The sequence below is a fragment of the Cicer arietinum genome, chromosome 8 (assembly GCF_000331145.2).
Source record: "Cicer arietinum cultivar CDC Frontier isolate Library 1 chromosome 8, Cicar.CDCFrontier_v2.0, whole genome shotgun sequence".
Lineage (NCBI taxonomy): Eukaryota > Viridiplantae > Streptophyta > Magnoliopsida > Fabales > Fabaceae > Cicer > Cicer arietinum.
The window spans coordinates 11805109-11831578 of record NC_021167.2 but is presented as its reverse complement, the minus strand read 5'-3'; the positions used below and the strand labels follow the sequence as shown (position 1 = coordinate 11831578).

At 27.2% G+C, this 26470-nt stretch overlaps 2 protein-coding genes across 2 annotated transcripts; one reads left to right on the top strand and one right to left on the bottom strand.

The window, feature by feature from the left end:
* Window positions 1-466: 466 nt before the first annotated feature.
* Window positions 467-4084, bottom strand: LOC101514455 (trihelix transcription factor DF1-like). The gene is made up of 2 exons (XM_004516573.4): window positions 3592-4084; window positions 467-2659 (listed from the first exon to the last, which is right to left on the bottom strand). Exons 1-2 carry the CDS (start codon window positions 3876-3878, stop codon window positions 979-981), a joined length of 1968 nt encoding a protein of 655 aa, XP_004516630.1. The 5' UTR covers window positions 3879-4084; the 3' UTR covers window positions 467-978.
* A 16523-nt stretch (window positions 4085-20607) lies between these two features.
* Window positions 20608-22579, top strand: LOC140919059 (uncharacterized). Its single transcript, XM_073364569.1, has 3 exons — window positions 20608-21523; window positions 21667-21859; window positions 21949-22579. The coding sequence occupies exons 1-3, from the start codon at window positions 20608-20610 to the stop codon at window positions 22577-22579; spliced, it is 1740 nt and encodes a 579-aa protein (XP_073220670.1).
* Window positions 22580-26470: the final 3891 nt, after the last annotated feature.

The window sequence follows — 26470 nt, the reverse complement described above, 5'->3', positions numbered from 1 at the left end:
ATTATATGAAAATTTATCAAAATGTATTGCTCAAATACACCTCACAAGATTCCTTTTGGTGGACCCTCCCACCAAAGAGTTTATGACTCCATGTGTGATGCTGGCATTTTCTGTAAGGGAAAGGTCCTATTCCGAAACAAAGGATTCGGTCTCTGTCCCCACAATTTAAGCCTCTTTTTTTCAACTTTTTTCCCATTTTTCAGTATCAACCTCTTTTGCCTCTTTTTTTTTTTTTTTTCATCATCTCATATTTACAGCCATAGAAAAAAAAAAGTTGAACCCTTTTTCTATTTTTCTCTTTTCTCTCCTTTCTTTCATACATCTTCGTTTGTGTTTGGTCCAATAAATATATTTGGTATGACGATAAAATATATAAAATCACGTTCAACTACTTTAATGTGATAAAAGTTACAAAATATAAACGAAAAAGTAAATAAATAAAATTCAACAAAACAAGATAAAACAATAAAAGAGGAAAACAAGACAATTCACTAACATTTAAAGAGTAACAAAATTAAAAATGAAAATTTTCAAGGTTTCAACAAAAAAAGAAATAATTAAATGTAAATAAGAAAAATTAAAATAAACCCCCTAAACAATGGTTTCTTCCATTTACACCACCTTAAACATTAAAAAGAAAAAAATTAACAGTACATTAAATAAATAACATTATTCATTTAAGGTTTCTTCCTCTATTATTCATTTTGTCTTAACCTCTTTCTTTAATTATATTAAATTCACACCTCTCTCATTAACTTATTTATTTTTCTCAAAATATAATTTAATTATTTCCGTTTTGAAAGAAAAAGACATATAATTCTTACTGACAATAGTACACCATGTACCAAGTTCTTCCATTTAAGATTCCTCTCACACCCTTATGTATATATTCAAAAAATTTAACAACCCACCACCGTCGTAATCACCCTCTTCGTCGCCGCAAACCGCCTTTTTTTTACATTAATTCATGCAATCTTTTTATTGAGCTGGTGGTGGTTTGTTGGCCACCACTACATAATTATCACTCCCTTCATCATCCTCGTCGTCGTCATCATAATACTCTTCTTCATTCCGGTGCGGCCGGTCATTCTCAGCATCCTCCATGACGACATCCGTCCCAGTTACTAGAGGCGGATGTTGTTGTTGTGGAGGCCATTGTTGTTCGGGCCGCACCATCAACGGTATCATCATCGATCCCTCGGGCCTCGAAACCACACCCGGACTATCTCCCTTGTTCTTCTCTCTATATAGAGCATCAAGTTGATGAAAATAAGGACAAGTCTTTGAATCTTCAGGCCTTTTCTTGTTGCTCTCCTTCACTTTCTTGAAATACTTGTTGATGTTCTCCCACTTCTCTTTACACCTCTTTGCATTCCTATTGTACCCCAATTTCTTCATCAGCCCTGAAATCTCTTCCCATAATGGCCCTTTAGGTCCATTTTCTTGATACTTTGTATCAAGACTTGTTCTCATCTTTATCAATGCTTCAACCTCAGTTTTTGGCCACCTTGATGAACTTGGTTGCATTAAATTACTCTCACCATTGTTGTCATTTTTAATTATCATTTCCATATTGTTTGCCGGCTCCGGCTGCTGCTGTTGATATGTCAGTGTCAGTGTCGTTGTCAATGGCGGAGCTTGAGGAATAACAGGTGTTGTTTGTTTCATTGATGAAGTTGGAATTTGAACTTGAATTTGTTGGGGTGTTGGCATTGACATTGACATTGGTGTAGTTGCTTGTGGCTCTTGTTGTGGAATGTTGGTATTGTTGTTCAATGGAGGAACAAGATTTTGTTGTTGATGCTGTTGTTCTTGATTTTGTTGTTCAGCAAACTTTTGCAAAAAGGCCATGACAGCTGAATCTTTAGCAGCAGCAATGGATCTTTCTTGTGCAAGAACTTCTCTTTCTCTTTTGATCCTTTGCATCTCTTGCAATCTCCAAGTTATTTCTCTTTTAACTCTCTCGTTATCTCTTTTTTCAATAGCTTCTAAGAATCTCTTATGAAGTTCCTCTTGTTTCTCAACAACCTCTTTCTTTAGTCTCTCAAAGAAATCCTTCCATTTTCTCTTTCGCTTTCGCCGATTTCCCCCTTCGGCCGTTGTCGTTGTTTCCTCTGAAGATGTTGAAGAAGAACTTGAGTTCGAGAACAAATCGGTGGAGATGTTCGGGAACAAAGAAGGTGGTGTGATGGTTTGGGGAAGATCAGGATTCGTTGTTGTTGTTGTTGGAAAATATGTAGGGTTTGTGAGGTTAATTGATGGAGTGTTGACAATGCCTTGAATTTGAGGTGAAGAAATTGGAAGTGTAGTTGTAATTGTTGATGGAATAGTAGAAGGGGGTGTAGTGTTTAACAAGGGGGGTGGGAATAGCAATGGCATTGTTGTTGTTGATGTGGTTGAAATTGGTAATGATTGTGAGGGTAGTGATGAAGTACTGTTATTCAATTGTGGCGGTGGTAATTTTGAAGGTGTTGGTGATGGTTGAATTTGAATTGAAGGGTTATTTTCAAGGGCTTGTAATTGATCAAAAAATCTATAAGTTTTACCATCTGATTTTCCACCTCTTCCTTCTTTGGTTCTTTTGTGATACTTGTAAACATTTTCAAATTTTTCTTTGCATTTTTTTGAGTTTCTTTGATACCCAAATTCTGCCATTCTCCTAATATATAGACAAAGTAAACAAAAAAAAAAAGACAAAATTAAATTAAGGAAAAAATATAGTTTTGTGGCTTTATCTTATCATCACATCAAATCTATAGGATAAGAATGAGTAAATTGGAGCATAGGATAATAAATAATAAATAATAAATAATAATAAAATAGATGAAATAATTTAAGAAATACCACGAATTGAAATGGAGCAAGTTGTCAAAGTTGATGTAATTGGAGTGAAGTTTTTTTTTTTTTTTTTAATAATGATATATAACAACAAATTGCGTAAATTGTTGGAAAAAAAAAAGGTTAGTTTCCCATGGAAAACACATGAACACAAGTGAGAAAGAAGATTTTGTAATCTTGCTTAATTGAAATTATTTTTTATTAACACTAAAAATGGGTAACTGAAATAAGGGAGGAAGAAAATCTTGCTTTTGGTGACTCAATTCAAGTTGGTAACTTTATTTGGAAAAAATACAACTATCAAAATGAATGTCAGAAAAGCAAATCACATCAAAGTCATCATAGATAGATGCTTGCACACATCTCTAAATCATTAATTTTCACAAACAGTTTATCTTTAAATTAAAAAAATATAAGAGGGAACTTCAATATCAATCAATAATTTTAATAAAAAATTTAAAAAAATAAACAAATAATAAAGAAACTGTTCAAGAAAATAATTCCAAATTTTTTTTTTAAAATTATAATAAAAATAATAAGAAAGAGAAAGAGAGACATAGAAGAATGAAATGAAATTGAAATGAAATTGAAATGAAATTGAAATGAAACACATTCAAATTTCAAAGTGATTAAACTACAAAACTTGAGTATTACTAAATTAATTTTTGTTGAGATTTCTCAAGGTGGCATTGAATTAAGTTTAATACAATTTTCAAAATAAAAAAAAAAAATTGTAAAAAAAAATTGACTAACCTTGAAACTTCTTCCCATAAGGGACCTTTAACACTTGCATCTCTAAAAGCAACATCCATTTCTGACCTTATCTTCAACAAAGCAAGAGTTTCATTTCTTGGCCATCTATTTCCACCAAAACTTCTATCTACACCCTCTTCACTTCTATTTCCACCCCCTCTTTCATCATCTCCTGAATTTGATCCTCCACCACCATAACCACCACCTCCCGCCGTATCACCACCGTCATGTTGAGCTCCGGCAGCTGATATTGCTGCATCTCCTGAGCTGCTTAATCCCCCTAGCATAGGACTGACTACTCTCGCTTTCTCTCTCTCTCTCTCTTTTTTTCTCTCTCTTTCTCTCCCTTGTTTGTTCCTTACAATTCAAAAAACAAGCGCAGAACCTCCGCAATTTACAGAGAAAAAAATAGGGTGGTGAATTATATCTTTTTTGTGGGGTTTTTATTTATTGCCATAAAAATGAAAATAGAACGTGTTTGTGTGTGAGTCTGTCTGGTGAGTTTTTATTTTTTATTTTTTAAATTATTTGGGTGCGATCTGCCAGGTAATATGAAGTTATTTATTTGCCTTTTTATTTTAATATTTTTTATGTCAACTGTAATAATGATATTTATTTATTACCAAGCCAAATAATAATACTATCATTTTAAAGTTTCTTTTTTTTGTATTTTTGTTATAGGGTAAAATATTCATTTGTTACATATTAATTGTATATAATAATAAATTTTTTTGAAAAATAAAAAATTTAGAGTTTAATTGTCATTTAATATTAATGTAAAAAATTTTAAACTTTCAACGCACATTATAACTATTTATATATATATGATAAATTTAACAATTATAAAAATTAAATATTTTTTATAATTTATATGTAAATTAATATATTAAATTCACTTTCTCCTTTTTTTAATATATATGAAAAGGGAAATGGATTAATTTTATTCTTTTTATTTAAGAATAATTAATTTTATCCTTTTCATAAAATCAATTAATTTTATCCTTTAAATTATTAATAAATACAATATTTTATATATGTATTTTTGACGACATGCATTGAAAAATTATAAATAATTTCATTTGCTCCATGTCACTCATAATTACATTTGTTACTTATGAATTTAACTATTTGACGTATATTAAAAAATACATAAATATAATAAAAGAAAAAATCATACTTTTAGTAAATCATCCTTATCACATATTAGTGTCTTAATTTGTAAAAAAAAAAAAAGGCATTGATGTTTTATTCATTAATATTAATTAAAAGAGAAATATATACATGAAAATAATGTAAGTTGTATTAATTATAAGTTACAGATAAAAAAATAATAATCAATACGCTATGACATTATAAACGGAAAGAGTCATTATACTGTGAAGAGTATGAAGTATTTTAACTTTGATTTCATATCTTTCAAAAATATTTTATAATATTAATCAGTAGTTTTAAAAAAAATAACAATAAATTTACATAGTAATTTAAATTGAAGTTTTATTAAGAGATAAATTATTTCACAGAAAATTTATACTCTCTATGTTTTATGATGAGCGTCTTATTTATTAAAAAAATTATCCTATAATTAATATAGTTTTATTTTTTTATGAAACGTTGATTGTTTTTTTTTTAAATTGTACTTCCTCCAATCATATTATAAGGAAAAAACTACTTTCTGAATATTAAGAAATTCAGTGCAATTATTCTTTTAGATTTAAGGTAAAATAAAAGTCAAATTTATTAAACTTATTTTTAAAGTCAAATATTCAACTATGCACATTAAATTTTTTGAATGAAATAAAAGATATACTAGGAATAATAATATCAAATAGGTCAAAAGTAATTAACTTTTTCTTGTAACAGTGATCAAGAAATAAAATAATTTTTTGTTTATAACCATAGATAGAGGGAGTTTTTGTTTGACTCTGGTGAATACACCAAATACACAATAAATAAGGAAAATTTGATAGTTATTACTCCTTACTTCATATAATGAGTGATCTATAATTCATTTCACACAAATTAAAAGATATATATATAAATAAATAAAACTATTTAACTTTATCAAGCACTCCCTCCTACCTCAATTATAAGAAAAAATATATATAAATATATTTTTGGGTCTGTCGACATAATGATAAATAAATTTACAAATAATTGTGAGGTTTTATATTCAAACTCATTACAATATCGACATTTTTCAGTTAAATTAGGTCTTAGAATAAAAAATTTTACATTTATTTTACTCAAATATAAATAAATGTCAATTAATATATCTTCATTTAATGGCAGTGATCCAAAATATCTTACATTAATTCTTTAATATTGTGAATAAATGAAATATAATAACTAGAAGTATATTTTTTTAGAGGAATTAGAAGTATGTTGGTAAAACTATTTATTTTTTTACATTAAATCAAGAAAATTAAGTAAACCCAAGTTTGCATAAGGTTAGACCTACTAGTCTCCTCCCTTTTGATCACTTTGATAAGTTCTTATTTTTTTACTTAAAAAGGATGATTTAGGGTTAATTTTTGGTTTGAAATTACTTATCTAAATAATTTTTTATTCCCTTTTATTTAAATAAATAATTTTTATATATATTTAATTTATCTTTTGTATTTTTCGTCTCAATGTAGTGTTGTGTTTGTGTTGTCGTTGTGTGACGTTTTGTTTTCTCATCTTGTTGTGGTGTACTTTTTGTTTGAATTGATAGATTAACTTCAATCAAGTACAAATTTAATTAATAATTTTAGTATCACCAACGTTAGACATAGGTATTTCAGATACTTCAATTTTATTATATTTATAGATTTTGTCACATTTTATAGAAATTTTGCCGTTGTGTGCTATTAACCTGAATGTTGTGAGTTTGTTTACAAATTTATCATTTTCAAATTTAGTAACTTTAAATTATATTATTATCGATTGATATAATTTTTATCAATTTAAATTAATGAATATTGTATTTTAATATATTTTTTTTAAGTATGTACAACAACAACTATCTTGTTAGCAGATTTATTTTCATATGATTAAGACCGAAGCACTATTGATGTATTTATCATAAATTAAAATCAAAAGATATTAAATTAATTTTAATTGACAATTAAAACTTTGAATGTAATATTAATTATTTTTCTAAGTATATTCTTTAATTAAAATTTAAAAATATCAGTTAAGGATAATTTAGGAAAGTTGTTATTATTTCTATTATATACATATTCTTAATATATGTAAAATGATCAAATGAGTATAAAGATAACAACACAACTCACACTCACAAGTATTTACATAACGCGTCCTAATTTGGATAGAAAAATACACTATGATTAGATACAGATGCCGATTTTTCTCAAATTTAAAACTTAGGAGATGGGACGTGCTTGGAGTGTTGATATCAACCCGCACCCAACCCACCTCCGCTATAAATATTATTGTTATTTTAAAATTTTATATACATATATATATATTAAATATATTTAATATTTTTTTCAATGTTAAAATTTATAACTTTTTTTCTATAAAAAATATGATTTTAATATTTTAATTTTATTATTATATAATAATTATTTTATTATATTAATTATAATAAATATTACTTTTCAATTTATTATTTTAATTTTTACATATATGAATATAAATAGGTGCAATGGAAACTCGAACCTTATCACAAACATGAATATACACTTAAAATTCACACCTAATAAAAATGAGAGTAAGTGTGGATTTGTGTGGATTTTTTCGGATTCGTCACGTGTGGGGAAGCAAACCACGCCCCTATCCCACAAATAATTTATGTAAAATGAGCATATTAATGAAAAATAACTACTTTATCTATCCCTATTTATAAGATTTTTAGTGTTTGTTTGGATTAACGAATTTTTCGAGTAAATTTTATTTTACAAATGTATTTTTAATTAAAATCGAGTTTTTTTTATCATAATTTAAGTTTAAATATTTTTTCTTCAAATGTTCCTTTATAAAATGAAATTTATTTGAATTATATAATAAAATATACTTTTAAATGTGTATTTACTAGAAATAGTATATATTTTATCGAATGTCTTGTGTATTTAAAAAAAAAAATGTGAGTAATTTAGGTAGCTTTCCTCTATAAAAAAATCTAATGTAAATAACTAACCAAAGGCCAATTCTCTCTCCGGTAACTCATGTAGGTTTTAAAAACTATTCATGGGAAAAATTTAAACTATGGACACAAATCACAGCTATTTTAAATATGATGAATTCAATGATCGTAAAAGTCAAACATTTTTAATGATTTATAAAAAAAATTGATATATTAAATTTACTTTCTACTTTTCTTAAAATATATAGAAAAGGAAATGAATTTATTTTATCCATTACATATAAAAAAATTAATTTTATCCCTCTTTATGATGTTAATTAATTTTATCCCTTAAACCATTAATAAAAAAAAGTATTTTTAGATTTATTTTTAATGTCTATTCATTAGTAAATTATATATAATTTCATTTGGCCGTGTACCTCACAATTACCGATCAATTTAACTATTTCACATCTATTAAAAAGTACATATATAAATGCGAGAAAAAGAATAATACTTTTAATAAATCACTCTCATCATATTTTGGTGTTTAGACCATTAATATTAATCTGAAAGCAGGAGATGAACACTAAAATAATAAAAAATCATATTAAGTATAAGTTATGGTGAAAAAATAATTAATACTTCATAAAATTATAAATTAAAAAAGCCATTCATTATAAAATATTTGGCTTAATTAAAGCTTTGGTCATTTTGTTATTATTCATTCATGGAATTGGTCTTGATATTTTAAAAGTCGAAATCTTGGTCTCTCGTTCATATTTCTCAAATAAAAAAATAACGATTTGACATGTTTTAAATGATGATTTAACGTATTTTAAATGACAATTTGACATATTTTAAATGACATAATATACAATTATATGATATAAAATCATCTAGATTCATTAATTATTTATATATTATTAATTAACTTAAAAATATAAAAAAAATTATGAAGTTGAAAATTTAATTTTTAAGGTGTTTTATTCCAATTTTGTTGGTGTTAATCACTCTACATTATCGTATCATATGTCACATTATTTAAAACATCTCACATCATTAGTTAAAAATTAGAAGAAGAGATTAAAATTATCCGCTTTTAAAATAAAATAAAAAACCAATTTCATAAATCAATAAAAATATAGAATTAAAACTTCACTTAAACAAAAATAATTTTACGAGTAAGTCATTTGTTGTAAAACGTAGGAAGTATATTAACTCTAACTTCATATCTTTCAAATATATTTAATAATATTAATTTGATGTATCTCTTCAAAATAAATGATAAATTTACGTAGTAATCTAAAATCGAACTTATATTAAGAGATGAAAACTTATAATATTTATGATTCACGATGAGAGTATCATATGTAAAAAAATTATCCCACTCTGAATATAATTTTTATTTTTCAAAGTAACATTCATTATTATTTTTAAATTGTACTCCTTCAATAATTGAAAATTGAATATTAATGGATGAATATAGATATTCTTTTGTGAAAATCACGCGAATTGTATCAAATATCAGATTCACTTTTATCATTTGTTAATTTTAATTAATTTTTAATAATATTTATTTGTGTAAATTAATATAATTTTTATTACTATTTCTTATAATTTAAATATGATTGATCTATGTTATTCCGTAATATTAATTTTAATATATTGTGTATAATATTTTACTTCAAACTTGTTACATTAATGTGATTTAATAATATTATTATTATTTTAATATATATATTATAAATTGTAATCTAAATCGATTGAAAATTGATCAAATTTAAATCACATTAATTTTGATTTAAATTTTTTGAGCTGTTATCCAAAACGAAGCGTTAATATTTTAGTTTTTGGATGAGATGAATTTTCATCTCAAAACTGATCCAAACCGTACCACAAACACTACTATCTTCAATCACATAATAAGAAAAAAAATAACCTTTCCGAATATTAAGAAATTAAATGCATAAAATAAAAATTAAATTTACTTGTTTGATCATTTTTAATGTAAAATATTCAACTAGGTACATTGAATATTTTTGAATTAAATTAATAATATACTAAAAATAATAATATTAAATAGGTCAAAATGAATTAATTTTTTGAATTTAATGAATGATATAAATTTTTTTTTTTTTTTTGGTTTATAATAATGGTTAGAGGGAGTATCATCTAATTATTACTATATGTATGACTCTCAAATTATTATTATTATTATTATTATTATTATTATTATTATTTTTATTATTATTATTATTATTATTATTATTATTATTATTATGATAGCGGTGGTGAACACACCAAATACATAATAAATAATGATAATTTTATAAAGTTATTATTTTTTGATCTCACAACGAGTGATCTATTGTCCATTAATTTCACACAAATTTAAAAAGTTACATAAATAAAAGAGAAAATTAATTTTACCAAATTAACTTTATCAAATACTCCCTCCAACTTCAATCATAGTACGTATATTTTTAAACTCAAATATAAACAAATGTCAACTAATATCTCCTCATTTAGTGGCAGTGTCTCAGAATATCTTTATTAATTCTTTAATGTTCTGAGTAGATTAATATGATAATTATGTGTGTTGGTAAAACTGTATTTTTTTGTGTACATAATTCAAATCAAGAAAATTAAATGTAGAACAGAAATTATTGTGCAAGTAGCTTTATAATAATTAAGACCGATTAGAGTATTGATGTATTTAATTATTTATCATAAATGAAAAGAAAAAGATACTAAATTAGTTATAATTGATAATTAGTTAAAAATTGAAAGAAAACCATCATTTTATGACATGTTATTTTTGTGTGCAAATGCATCATTAATTTTGGGGTGGAGGGGTACTTTACATCTTTTATTTGTGATTTATTTTAATATTATCTTGTCGAATGAGTGATTCATCTGTAACATAAATTTGTTTTAAAATAAATTATCTTTTTAACTTTTCACATAACATTAATTATATTTATTTAATTATATTCTTTAATTAATATAATTGCATTTATTTTAAGCTCTTAAACTTTGCTTAATTTTAAGATGATGGTGAATATCTTAAGGGGAGTTTAGTAAACTTGTTATTCTTTAATTTATATTATATACACTCTTCTTTAATGTATAATATGATCAAATGAGTCATTGGGTACCATATAAATTAATTATGTATATTTTACTATTTATGCAAAATAATCACTCTCTCCATCTCTATTTACAAGACTTTTAATCACTTTTCATGCCTATTAAAAAATTGGTAATATAGTTAATGTTTATAATTTGTTTATGACTAGCTATTATTATCTTCATCTTTATATATAAAACCTTACGGCTCTAACTCTTTATTTATTAAGTCCCAATAATTAAAAAAATTAGTTGAAGTATTAAATCTGCTTGTCTTTAGGGTTCGAAAAATAGAAACTTAATATTCAAAAGAACAAAATTTAAACTTTCGAAAGTTCAATATATTATTTATAATGCACTTTTAAATATAATATTTTTATATTTAAATGTTTAAAAAGTGGTTTTAGAGTACATGTTAGCATTTCTCTTAAATTTATTATTAATTTGAATTGTTTTACTACTTTACCTTCAAATAGAGAATTATTTATGTTTTATTGTAGTATTTATTAGAGTAAATATCCATTTTAGTCCTTAAAAATTCTTAAAGATTAATTTTAGTCATTGGCAAAAATAAAAGCACTTTTTAGTTCTTAAGAAAAATAAACCGAGCCAAATTGAGTTTTTTATTCCTAACTTGTCTGATGACTCATCAACTTGTTTCTCTCACGTGTAATTTCTATAAATAAATAAAAAATTAAGTCATTGACAATAATTAAAAATAAACAATTAAGTCTCTGACAATAATTAAATGAACAATTTAATTTCTACAACAATAAAAATCACTAAATTATAATATAATTTAAAAAACAACGCCAATAATATCTAAATTACACCACAACAGTATCCTTCATGAACGGTACATGAAATCGCACCTTCAAAATTGCGAGCAGGAAGAACAATTACGTACCTTCAGAAACGAGAGGGTGGACGAAAAAAAAAACGTGAAAATGAAGAAGAAAATGCAACTTCTAAACAAACGATAGAGACGACAAAAGTCATACCTTCAGAATTGCAGATCACAATGAGATCAAAATGGTTTTTATATTAGATTTGTGGTTTCTCTATATGAAATAATAATAGGGTTTATTTTTCCCTAAATTGAGCAAAGAACTAAATTGTCTTAGTTTATTTTTCTTAAAGACTAAAATATGTTTTTAATTTTTTTTTAGGAACTTAATTGAGTCTTTCAAAATTTCTCAAGAACTAATTTGACCCAGTTTATTTTTTTTAAGGACTAAAAATGCGTTTATTTTTCTCAAATACTAAATTGAGTTTCTCAAAATTTATCAGGGACCAAAATGAATCTTTACTCTATTTATTACATATTTTAGAAAAAGATGTAACATAATTAGAGGTATATTAATAAAGAAATAGTTAATACAATTGAATATTTTCTTTTATAAAAAGGACAACAAAATCTCAAGAAGATTTTATATTTATAGAAAGAGATAACAATAAATTATTTTTGGATTTAATTTATATACATTATTAGTCTAAATAGATTTTAAATTATCATTCAATCACAACTGTTACATCAATAGAGATAACTGAACTTTATCAAAATTACATCTAAAGTCATCTTTTTGAATGATTGTGATGTGATGATAATGTAAAAAAATTTATATTGACAATGCATAACAATTAAATGTATTATTTTTTATGTATAAATGAATGAGTGGATAGACAAATTGGTTTTTCAAATTGCAATCGTTTGTGAAATTAAGTCCTGAATTTTGCAAATTAGCAAATACATAATTGAAATTGTAAAATATTAATCAAAATAGTTGATATTTAAATTTTGGCTAAATTACATATGTGATCCCTTAACTTAATTTCAGTTAACGTTTTAGTCCTTTATCTTTTTTTTTTTCCCGAGTTGGTCCTTTATTTTAATTTTAAGTGACAATTTGATATCAACAATGTTTTAAAATATGGTCCTTTATTTTGGCTAAATTACATCCAACTAAAAAGTATGTTTTAAAATATCAACAATGTTGTCCTTTTTTTACAAAAATTCAAAAAAATCATCAAAAATTTCAAACAAAACCCATAAAATTCATTATCATCTTCAATAAAATGCAAATTTAATCAAATTCATAACTTAAATCTTGAAATAAACTCATATTTTCATTCTTTATTTGATGTTGTTGGAGATGAAAATATGAGTTTATTTGAATATATGAGTTATGGATTTGATGAAATTTGCATTATATTGAAGATGATTATTAATTTTATGGATTTTGGTTGAAAATTTTGATGAATTTTTGTAAAAAAAAGGATAACATTGTTGATATTTTAAAACATAAAATATCAAATTGTCACTTAAAATTAAAACAAAAGACCAACTCGAGAAAAGAAAAAGATAAAGGACTAAAAACGTTAACTGAAATTAAGTTAAGGGACTACAGATGTAATTTAGGCTTAAATTTTTATCGTTTGAGATTATGATATGATATTAATTGAATCCTCTCTATATTAAATCTTATATCAATGTCATTACAATATAAACTAATCTTTCAATGAAATTTAAATTTTTCAATAATCAATTAATACATAATTAAAATTAATTATTATACAATTATAATTACTTACATATTTATCTCTAAAATAACAAAATTTTATAAAAAATTTATTTTCAAAAAGATGACATACACTTGAAATTTAAAACAACATTTTATATATTAACTCGTAAATTAAATGTCAGATCTCATAACTAGGCAGGAGTGCAATGACTTTTTATTGGATTGATTTTTATTAATTTAAAAATTGTTTTCAGGGGGTATCTACTATCTACTTGGGCAATGTAAATTCATGCACCTGGTTTTCTCTCACTGTAATTATAAAGTGGCACTGAATGAAAGATGTTACAGATTATACGCAAAAGAAATATATAAATATTCGTAAAAAAAATAGTAAATAAATAATGTGACAGTTTTTGAAACAGCTGCCCATAATAATTTGGTTTTTGTCTGTGCAGCTAAATTTAGGTAAAGCCAGCTCGTGTAGGTCAGCCTTTTCCTTTTCGATTTTGTTTTTCATTTTTAAAATCATTTTGCTTAAAAAAATTCTGTTTAATTCCTTTCTTTAGTAATATTCTTTCCTTGGGTGGATGAACTTAAAATACTAAACGATTCTTATGTGTAAATCCCTTTAATTAAATAATGAAAATTAAGAAAATTGTTAACGATATTAAATTTAAGATTATGTTAATACGTGTTTTAAGATTTTTTGTTAAAGATATAAAATAAAAAAAAGTAATTTTAAGCTTTTAGAAATTAAATACATATTTTTAATGTATTTTTTAATAAAATATTTCTAATTTAAGATACTTAATAAGATCTTTAATTATGTTTATTAACATTTCCCTTAAATTTATTGATAATTAATATTATTTTTATATGTTTATTTTTTACGAGATAATATTAGTTAATATTTTTATTATAGTATAAATTGTTGATAGTAGAAAAAGATACAAATTAATTAAATATATGTTAGTAAAAATAATAAATAATTTTAAAAAAAATTTAAAGAAAGTTTTATGAAAATGACAAATAAATTTTTTAAGAGAGTCTTATATATAAGGACGGAAGTAATATTAATTATACATATATTAATAAAATGTATCAATAAAAAATAAAAGTTATATTTTTATTAAATTATTTGTATAAAGTATAAGGTATCGATTTGAAATTAATAAAAATAATAATAATTACAAATCAATATAAAAAGTTAGCATGTTGAATGTTGATATTACTAAGTTGAATACATATTTTAAATTTTAAAGACCTCATAGTCATGTATATATTTTTTTTATAATTTTAACTACAGATAAAATAATAATATAATTTATATTACAATAAAAATTGATAGATTTTTTTTATTCTTTATTTTATACACAAAACAGTATAAATACCATAAAATAAAATAAAAACTCACTATTACAACATTTAAAATTTAAACTTAAAATATAATATTCAACTTAATAATATCGATTTTTTTATAATTAAAAGTAATTAAGGACACAGATTTATTTTATTACAAATTTTTTTACAACTAGGATACTTATTGTGGACGGATGATATACACGGTGTTTTAGATGCTATATGTAGAGCTATAATTATTTTTTTGGATTTAAGTGGCAATTGTCAATATTGAAGTTAATTGATCAAACTAGATATTTCAATAATTTTTTAAAAGTTAGGATATACTTTAAAAAAAATTAAAGCACTCCCTAATTCTTCTTAATTTGGGGTCTGTATCAATATTATGGTTGTGTATGTTGATAGTCGGACATGTATATTAGGTACTTCACTAATATTTGTTAGTACTTTTTATTTTATTTTATTTCGAATGAAATAGTGATATTTTTATATATATAAATATAATATTATTTGTGTATTTCAATTTATTTGTTATCGTAATTGAACACAATAAATGTATTAAATCAATATATACATTATACAATAAATGTTTATAAGTTACCTCTATACTTTTATTTTCAATATATTTATATGCGGCCTAGGATGTTAGTTATGTAAGCTAGTGTCTCATGTATTTAAGAGGTTATAATTTAATGGTGGTATTAACACATCTCCTTATAATACATGTTAAAGCTATTAAAAATTGAATTTTTGTATTGAAAAAACTCGATGTTTAAATTTTTAAAGAGTTAAAAATACAAATAGGCTAAATTACATTTGTGGTTCCTTAACTTAATTTCAGGTAACGTTTTAGTCCTTTATCTTTTTTTTTTCTGACTTGGTCCTTTATTTTAATTTTAAGTGACAATTTGATATTTTATGTTTTAAAATTTCAACAATGATATCCTTTTTTATACAAAAATTCAAAAAAAAATTCAATCAAAACTCATAAAATTAATTATATTCTTCAATATAATACAAATTTCATCAATTTCGTCATGCAAATCTTCAAATAAACTCATATTTTCATACTTTATTTGATATTTTTAGGAATAAAGGACTAAATCGGAAGAAAAAAAATAAAGGACTAAAACTTTACCTGAAATTAAGTTAAGGGACCACATATGTAATTTAGCCATACAAATACTTATACAAATTTTATACATTTGAATTATTAACATACGATTTAAGACACACATTATCTTTTCTCTAATTTAATTACTTTCTTCTTCTTTAAATTAGAAGGTTTGAGGGTGTTCGAAAAGTGCGATCGAACATAACTTCAAATTTTTAGTGGCACTAATAATATTTTATTTAATATATATATATATATATATATAACACATTTTTTAGACTAAAGTATTTTTTAAAAATTTATATTATCATATTAAAACAATTCTAAATAAAAAATTATTTTTTCGAACTCTAACTTTTGTCGACTCAATTGTCTCTTATTAGAAAGATTTAATAGAGTATTTTATCATGTTATAGTATAATATTTTTTCATTCTCCAACCTAAATTAGACCTTTAAAATTTTTTATCCATTAGAATATTCTAACCCAAATTTCACACATTTTAAAACACAAACCTTAAAAAAAAACAAAAGCACTACTCATCATTATTCATAGACAAGAGATAAATTTTAAATTTATTACTTACCTTTTATTGAAAATTTTTAAGAGTGGACACCATTACTCACATTTGATAATATATATGTATGTATCAAGTGAGAGGAGTTTAATATGAGAGGATGAGGTGAATAAATATTGACTATAGAACCGTATATGAATGATTATGATTGAAAGTGTCACACAAACACTTAAAAAAATCATGTGACTTTTTCTTTTAATTTAATCATTCATGATTTAATCAATTGTTAAGATTCTCTCTTCTCACATTCTTATTATAAAAATTATCTTATTGATATATTATAACTTACAAAAAGAAAGACATCAAACTCATCACTCGCATAAACGCCCAAAATATCAGGGACAATTTTGTTCATAATTAGTGTCGTTTAAGAGTTTTATACACATATTAAAAAATATAATAATTAAAAGAAAATAATAATTATTTTTACTATACTATTCTTCTAAACTATTAGTGTGATTCACACTATCATAAATACAAAGTATAATTAATGTTTTAGAAATAGTATAATACATATTAATAATTAAATAAAAAAATATAATTATATTAAAAATTGAGAATAATATTTATTTTATGATTTTTTTTTGCTAAAAGTATTATTATTTAAAAAAGAGCATTGGTTTGTGTGATGGCCAAAATACCCCTGATTTGCATAGTTCTCAATTTAAGAAGAAAAGAGAAGCAGTTTCATGTGTGGTACATGTGGTCTTAGGGTCCTACCCATGACGGCGACCATTGCAATTCTCACAAATTGTCCTTAATTTTTTTTTAAAATATTATAAAAAATCCAACTCTCCTTTTTCTATCTTTATTTTCCTCTCACCTTATTTTTCCTTAATGGTAATAATTCAATTTATATATGATTAAAATAAATTTACATCAACATTAATTTATATCTTACAATTTATATATTTGTATAGATATATTTTTTAGTTTGTATTTGTAAGCACTAATTTTATCTGTATCTGAAGAGAGAAATTTAATTGGACATTTGTGTCAACCTAAATAATGATAAATTTTAATTAAATAGAATGGTTTATTAAGTTTTTTAAAGAATTTTGTCAAAAATAAAAAAGTTTTAAAGAATTTTTAAGTTGCTTCAAACTTTGTATTTTCTGTTAATAAGTTTTTTAAAAAAGTATAATTTAAAATAACTGACCTGATTTAGATAATTGATTCTGTTAATAATTATGTTACAATTTTTTTATAAATTAAAATAATTTTGTAAATGAAGGTTTTCATAGTCAACCTAAATTATAAAATTATTAAAAATTTCATTTTTTTAAAGATCATCAGTTAAAAGTTATTTATAAAGTTTAATTCAACTAACAAATTATAAAATTGTTAAATTAAATATCATATTTTAAGTTCGAATATGAAATCTTATAATTATGTATAAATTTCTTTATTATTTTATTTTAAATAAAAAAATCATTAATGAAAAGTTAGTCATGGATCCAACTCTATTTTTTAATGAAATTAATCAAACTCTTTTGATATGACGAGTTTGATATAAATTTTTTTAAACTCAATTTATGAGTACAAAACTAAAAAAGTAAAGACAAAAGTGCAAGCGGCAATAAAATTTTTGGTATCCCCTAAATATAATTTAATATTTCTCAAAATTTTGAGTAATTTTGAAAATATATTATAAGAATCTTACGTATTTTTTTATTAAGGTCGAGCAAAATTAGTTAATGCGATTAAACTAGAGCTACTTGAATGACCCAATTTGATATGTGAGTGAATGCGGGTCTCACATGTTTGCAAATGAGTATTAACAGAATTGAATGTTAACTTAAAACTCCTAGATATAAAAACTTAAATATTTTAGGGTGAATTTCACTTAATCATCACATTATCAATATGTTTAATGAGTTGATTGATAAAAACCTACTCAAACATTAACATAAAGCTGAAAAGACCAATATATATTTTTTCTTTCGATAAAATGAATTTGAAAGTATTAAAGAAAATTAACATCTCATTTTAAAAAATAAAAAATCCATAAAAATAAATCAAATTTAAGTTTGTAAGTTGGAGGTTCTATTTTGGATGATTTGACAAATTTAAACATGAACTACCTTTATGTAACTTATTTTTGAATTCTTTTCATAATATTAAATATATCCTATACTAAAAAAAGAAAGATTGTTAAATAAAACTAGTTTGATCAGTATAGGTCATGTTATTAGGCCAAACTATTTATGACGAGAAGTTAATGGTGGCCAATTTTGTTGGATCTGTGACCCACCGTTATAAATGGCATCAAAATTTCGATGGAAGCTAAATACTGCATCTACCATGGATGAGTTGTAGCAAAATTAAAATTAAGGTCTATTAAACCCAAAAATAATAAAAGGCTGTATCATTGAAAAAAAAACATTAATTTAACCCAAGAACTATATTCTATAAAGTGCATAAAATATGTTTGGAAATTAATTCAAAAATACAGGCTCAATAATTTTGGAACATAAGGTGAAAAATATTGAAAAGTAAAGATTGTGGTGGATGTGTACTCAATCACTTTAACACATAAGTCACTCAATGAATGAGAAACATAATTGATACTCCTAATTATTTATTTTTTTAGTTTTAATAGTTTGGTCTAGTAAAAAACATAGATGTTAGATATGCCAGGTTGCGAGTTCGATCGCCATTAGTGCCATTAGAGGGAGACAAATATAAAATCGTTTGTAAGTTTTCAATTAACTCGAATGTCTTTTCTACGTTAGACTGAGACATCATCCCTCAACTTAATTTTTCTTTCTAACAAAAGACGGTGGAGAGTTTGGTCGAGAAAAGCTATTTATGTTTATGTTAAAACTAATAGGAGATACACGGAATCGTTTGATTCGTTTCCCGACTTTGATCGTATGAGAACACAAGGGTATGTGCTGCCCTTCTAGGATAATTGGATATGGGACTATGCTGCAACAATTACCCTCAAAGTCGTCGTCACCTTATAAGGTGGATGACAACTTTTCTTTAATTAGTATTTGTGTGTGGAGGGAATTATGAGAAAGAAGGTTAATTATGCAAAAATACATCTCTTGTTTGCAAAAAAGCCAAGAAAGGAATCATCATTAAAATTTGTCATTCTCGCGAGTGACAAGATTGAGATTCGAGAAGGAATATTTTCCTCAAATTTATCTTTCTTGTTAACCATGAAACTGAGAAAGATGACTTTCTTCAAATTCATCTATCACATTACCGATGAACCGGAAAAGAAAGATCTTTTTCAAATTTATCTTTATTGGTTTGTGATGACCAAAAAAGAAGATTTTCATAGAGCATCTATCCTTCTTCTACCCTAGGCGCGTCTATGGACACTCTAGTTTAGAGAACTGGTAGAGATGTACAAAGTCATGTGATTCCCTTGAAGCGATTGTTTTTAACGTGAAATTTGATTTTCCCTAAGTGACATGTCCGATATTATTAAATGCACCCATTTGAGTGCCATAAGGTGTTGGAACCAAGTTGGTTTTATACTTATAGTTTTTATGATAACAAAAGTGTTTTATGAGAACAATATATTTGACTTCAAAGAGTATGATAGAAGATATGGTCAACATTTGTATAAGATTTGATCAAGATTTATCTACAAAAAAAATATAAACAAAATCAATCTGAAAAATTTACAAACGCAATATGAACAAAATACGACAAGAATCAATCCAAAGAATTTACAATCTCAATCTAAACAAAATAGGAATAGAATCATTTTGAAGAATTTACATACACAATCTGAACAAAATACAATTCAGAATTAAACAACGACTAATTGATGCCTAAACTTTCACTATAAATAGATGCTCAAGGCTGATAAGGCTATGTGTAAATATAGACCTCCCATTACTAAGGTGTAGGAGAGGCGCCAACGTGGCACCAACAGAAAATAACTGATTTTCTATTATTAGGATCCTAAGAATAGAATAAATAGGGAAAGGAGAGTCATGTAAGGGGGTTGGTTGGGAAGTTAGTTGTGTAGTAACTGATTCTGGGAATCAGTTAGGGAAATTCATTCTTTTCCTTTCTATCATTTCTTTGTTTTCTATTATAATAGGGAATTCTTGAATAATAATAAGCATAGCTCAAATCCATTGATCTGAAGCATTTCAGAATCCCTAAGTTCTTCTCTCAATTCACCTCATTCTACTTACCAGTACTATCACTGGTATTAGAGCACCGATTCTGGAGCCCTGGTTTCCACCACCTAGAAGAAACTGCGTATGAGGACGAGGAGCATGGCCAGATCTAATGAAGATGGGGAGCAAGAGTGTGAAGATATGAGAGCACGTCTTGAATTCGCTGAAGCCTTGGCAAAAAAGCATGAGGATCAAATTGTTGATCTGATGAACCGACTTAATCAGAATCACAAGCAAGCTAGTCCGTTTCACGAAGGTATAGGAAGCAGTGGTGATCGTAACGAAGAAGTTCATCGTAGAGAGAAATGGCGTAAGTTAGAAATTCCAATTTTCGCAGGAGATGATGCTTTCGGGTGGACCCATAGATTGGAGCGATATTTTCTGTTGAAGGAAGTAACTGAGGAGGAGAAAATGCAGGCGACAGTTATGGCATTGGAAGGCAAGGCTCTGAGTTGGTATCATTGGTGGGAGAAATGTAACCCTAATTCGAATTGGGAAGGGTTCAAAATCGTGGTGGTTCGTAGGTTTCAGCCTTTGATGATCCAAAATCCTTTTGAGCAATTACTTTCTCTGAAGCAGACTGGCACATTGGAGGAATATGTGGAAAATTTTGAGAAGTATGTGGGAGCTATGAGGACCATTGATCAAGAATTCGTAAGAGGAATCTTTCTGAATGGACTCAAGCAAGAGCTGCAAGCTGAGGTAAAATTGTATGAAATTAACTCCCTGTCTGAAATGATTCAAAAGGTGTTATTGATTGAACAAAAGAATATGTTAATCAATATGAAACCTAGCTATAGTTATGCTACTAGGAATACTGGGAATTCACATAGCATACCTTATACTAAAACTGTAACCTTAGAATCTAAGTTGGGCTCCGATCAAAGAAATAGTTCACTCAGTGGAACTGGGCAGAATCTGAGTGTCGATAGTGTAAAAAACAGAGGAGGGGAGTTTAAACACTTAACCAATGCTGAAATTAGAGAAAAAAAAGAGAAAAAGGGTTATGTTTCAGGTGTGATGAACCCTATAATAGGGAGCACAAGTGTAAAAACAGGCAGTTTAAGATGATTATCTTAGAGGCAGATGAAGAAGAGGGGGAAGATGAACTGGAAGAACCCCTGCAATCATTCAGATTGTTGCATCTATCATTGTTAGGGTTTACTACCACTAAATCTTGGAAAGTAGAAGGAATAGTAGAAGGGAATTCAGTGGTAATTTTAATTGACTGTGGAGCTTCACACAACTTCATAGCTACAGAGTTAGTAGGAAAGTTGAAATTGAAAGTCATGGAAACCCCTTCATATTTGGTGGAAGTAGGAGACGTCCATAAAGTGAGATGCAAGGGGAAGTGTGCCCAACTGAAAGTGCAGATGCAACAAGTAGAACTCTTACAAGACTTCTACTTATTCACATTGAAGGGAATTGATATGGTGTTAGGATTGGATTGGCTGGTAAGTTTGGGAGAAATAAAGCTGATTTTGGGAAGTTGGAACTCACAGTGAAACAAGGTGAAAAAGTGATCAAAATTTATGGTAATCCAACTCTTGCTAAAACAGAACTTCCTTTTGGAGCCCTTATGCAAGTTCTAAAAGAAGAAGGAGAAAGGTTATTAATACAATATGCAGCTCACAGCAGCAAGTCTCAGTCTCAAGAAGCTCTATCCCAACCTTTTTTACAATTACTGGAAGAATATGGGGATTTATTCACTGACCCGAAGGAATTACCTCCCATTAGGAGACATGATCATGCGATACACCTTAAAGAAGGAGCTGCAATTCCTAATTTAAGGCCATACAAATATCCTCATTATCAGAAAACAGAAATAGAAAGATTGGTGGGGGAGATGTTAGATTCAGGAGTGATAAGGCCTAACATAAGTCCCTATTCTAGCCCAATTATTTTGGTGAAGAAAAAAGATGGAGGTTGGAGGTTTTGTGTAGATTATCGTGCATTGAACAAGATAGCTACACCCAACAAATTCCCAATTCCAATTATAGAAGAACTCCTAGATGAAATTGGAGGAGCAACTATATTCACTAAACTGGACTTAAAGTCAGGTTATCATTAAATCAGAATGAGAGAGATTGATATTGACAATACCACTTTTAGGACACATGAAGGTCATTATGAGTTTGTGGTGATGCCTTTTGGTCTTACAAATGCACCATCTATTTTTCAGGCTCTTATGAATGAAGTTTTAAGACCTTTTTTGAGGAAGTTTGCACTGGTTTTCTTTGATGACATTCTAGTATACAGCAGAGATGAAAACTGTCATTTAGAGCATTTAAGGAAGGTTTTGGAGGCTTTGAGACAAAATTCCTTAAGGGTCAATAAAAAGAAATGCAGTTTTGTGAAATCAAGCTTAGCATATCTTGGCCACATTATTTCAGGTTCAGAGGTATCAGCAGATCAAGCAAAAGTAGAAGCTATTACTTCTTGGCCTATCCCTAAAGATCTAAAAAGCTTAAGGGGATTTCTTGGTCTCACAGGATATTATAGAAGATTTTTCCAAGATTATGGGAAAATAGCCAAACCTCTCATTGAGTTGCTGAAGAAAGACAACTTTATATGGACTGAGGCCACTACAACTTCATTTCAGTGCCTAAAATCTGCTATGATCAGATTACCCCTATTGGCTGTCCCAGATTTTTCTAAAACTTTTGTGCTGGAAACAAATGCTTCTAGTAAAGGGATAGGAGCAATTTTAATGCAAGAAGGTAAACCTTTAGCTTTTTGGAGTAAAGGTCTTTCACCTAGAGCACAAATGAAATCAGTATATGAGAGGGAATTAATGGCATTGGTACAGGCAGTCCAGAAATGGAATTACTCAAGTTCCAATATTTTGTATCCAACTAAATAGTGGTTTAGTTCATTCTTCAATTTGGGGTTGTCAGGTTGTTAGGAAAAGACTTGACTTGTAGGGTCAATGTGGTTCATTTCTTAAAACTATGAGGTTGTCAGACTGTTTGGGAAGACTAGCTTGGAGCGCTAGGTGCTTTGTAATTCAAGGTAATTGAATTAGAGGATTAAAGTCTTTTGAATGAGGGGACTGAATGTAGCCAAGTAACCTCTAAATCCGATTGCTTCTTATCCTAGTAATTCATAACAACCAACCAGCTTTCATCAAATTAGCAAAAAATTATCAAACTTTATAAAACACAATTCAATCCCCCTTCTCATATTTGCCCCTTCATAAGGTACTTGAGTACCCTAAGTTGTGTTGCTTGAGACACCTCTAGAAGCCATTGTGATTAAGGATGCACTCCATTTTACCTTAAGCTTCACTTTCACCATTTCGAATTTCATAAAAGTTGGGAAGATACTCCCTTTTACAACTTTGTTCTATGTGTTGGATTTTGATCCTTTGATTCCTAATTTTGACATAATTAATAATTCAACAATGTTCATACAATACATGATAAATCTAATATTTGAATTGAGCAAGATTTCAGGAACCATAATCAAATCCTACACACTTGGATCAAATTGCTTGGAACACAAGAAATCAACAAAAGTTGAATTCTGACTATGTAAATCGATTGGGGAATCGATTGCATAACAAGGGTGTAAGGAAATCTTAAGTGTTTGTAAATGTGAAATCGATTAGGCAATCGATTAGCTTAATTAAAAATGAAAACTGCACAAGTCAGTAGCCTCTGATTTGGAGAGTAATCGATTGAGAAATCGATTGAACATTTCACAAATCAAACCTGATGGTAACACATCGATTGGTAAATCGATTGAATGAGTCACAGTGGCACTCCAGTGCTGAGGAAATCGATTGGCAAATCGATTGACGAAGTATCCTTTTAAAAAAATGACCTCACCTGTGACAAATACAATCGATTGGACAATCTATTGTTAACACCTTCAATTTTGATAAAGTTTGGTTGCAATCGATTGGGAAATCGATTGAACTAAACACCAGGTAAAAACTTTTCAGGAACATGCTACCAAAGCGATTGACAAGTCGATTGATATCAAATAGCTGAGTCACTGTTTTGAATTAAATCGATTGGCAAATCGATTGACATTAAAACTGAGTCACTGTTTTGAATCCAATCGATTGACACATCGATTGACATCAAAAAACTGAGCCACTGTTTTGAAAACAATCGATTGGCAAATCGATTGAAATAAACTTTTTGAAAACACAGTGAACTCTGAGATTGTGACCAAATCGACTCTGTGTTTATACATCGACTCTGAGACTTGGCAAATCGATTGAGTAATCGATTGATATTACTTGTATTGAAACAGTTTCCCAGAAATCGATTAGGAAATCGATTTATGCAAGTCTGGACATGTTCTACTGAAAAGTGTTGTTTTAAAGAATCGATTGGTAAATCGATTAGCTTGTATAGTTTCAAGATTAAAGAAAAACAAGACTCGCGATAATCGATTGGCAAATCGATTTAGCACCATTTATAACTTTACAAAATCGATTGGGAAATCGATTTCGTAGTTGGTTTTTCAGAAACTATATAAGATGTCTTTCAATCTTTATTCTCACAACTTTTACATAACAATTCATAACTTTCATAATTTCTCATAGTGCTCTCAATGGTTCATGGCAACAAACTAACAACTTCATAATTGTGATTACAGATCTCAATACGTTTTGTTGACAATCTAAGAGAAATGATAATGTGCTCATGAACAAGGCTTGAATATCCAGATTCGTGAAGAACAACATTCATAAAGATTGAAGACTCTTTTGTTTTACATCTTTTATTCATTCTGTAATAAATCTTTGAAAGGAATAGAACGCAAGAAAAGCCAGCTTGAAACTGGTGACTACTTTCTTGGTTGAGAGGGCTTAACAAGAAAGAGTTGTACTTTGATTCTGTGATAGGCTGCTGAGTGTCTACAAGGATCAGAGGGAATTCAATAGGAAAGACATAATTAGAGATTGATAGGTTTCAGGGAGGAAACTGGAAAATCTTTGTAATTGATTCTTTCTATTGAAGGAGAAGAAAATCTGAAATCCGATTGGATTTTCAGGACTGGACGTAGGTTGTTGTGGACAACCGAACCAGGATAAATCTCTGTGTCTTCTTCTCTAACTCTCTCTCTTTAATTTTCTATATTGCTAACTTTGCATGCCTCAAAATTTAAATTCCGCTGTGCGCTTGATACTGATTAATTTTGTAACGTAAACTGATATATTTTCTGTTATTGCGAGGTCACTGATACCAACACTATGTTATTTCTACCTTCTTTTAACAAAGAGATTTCTTTTTACTATTCTAGTTCTCTTCCATTTTCTTTTTGGTTATTCTTTAAGTGTTGTAACCATATGCATCAACCTTCAACTTCACATTTCACCACTAAGTAATATTCTACATTTTACACATGAATCCTCGTTTTTCTTATTCAAGTATGAAAATTGTTCTTAAACTTACTATGAAGGTTTTGGGGCCTTCGCTGCTGACAATGTTGGTCCCTTCAACTCATATCAATCGCCTATTCCATCTCCCGTTTTCACTCCTATTGATATTTTCTAAGAGACTATGACATGTGTGTAGTTTCCCATGCTTACACCCCACAAGTTCAAGGGTTTGAGGTGGAGTTGGTACATCTTTAACAATGTCATGTGTCATGTAAGTATAGAAGTACGCCTAAGAGGGGGGGGCCCACCCTGGGATTCTTGCTACAAAACTTCTAACAATTCTTTCTAAGATAGCACACCACTATCTTACTTGTACAAATGATACAATAAGGTTTGAATAAATCTAAGATGTGGTATATTGATAAACAACTCAATAGTAATTCAAGTACTTGAGAACTTTTTAGAATGATATGAAAATCTAATGCAAGTACTTAGAAAAATCAGAATTTTGTTCAAAGTTGTTTTATGAATTAATTCAAGGATGGTTAATTTTTGATCTGAAGTTATGGGGTATTTATACTCCATAAAACATCCTTTCAGATTCGTGGCCATTGATCCAAGAGGTTT

What these genes read in the sequence shown, in the direction of transcription:
- LOC101514455 (XM_004516573.4), bottom strand. Translation starts at nt 3,878, where the DNA reads ATGCTAGGGGGATTAAGCAGCTCAGGAGATGCAGCAATATCAGCTGCC. An exon ending in TTATGGGAAGAAGTTTCAAG is followed by an intron (nt 2,660 to 3,591) that starts GTTAGTCAATTT and finishes TCTATATATTAG; the next exon opens with GAGAATGGCAGAATTTGGGT.
- LOC140919059 (XM_073364569.1), top strand. Translation starts at nt 20,608, where the DNA reads ATGGCCAGATCTAATGAAGATGGGGAGCAAGAGTGTGAAGATATGAGA. An exon ending in GAAAAAGGGTTATGTTTCAG is followed by an intron (nt 21,524 to 21,666) that starts GTGTGATGAACC and finishes TATCATTGTTAG; the next exon opens with GGTTTACTACCACTAAATCT. An exon ending in AAAGTGAGATGCAAGGGGAA is followed by an intron (nt 21,860 to 21,948) that starts GTGTGCCCAACT and finishes ATATGGTGTTAG; the next exon opens with GATTGGATTGGCTGGTAAGT.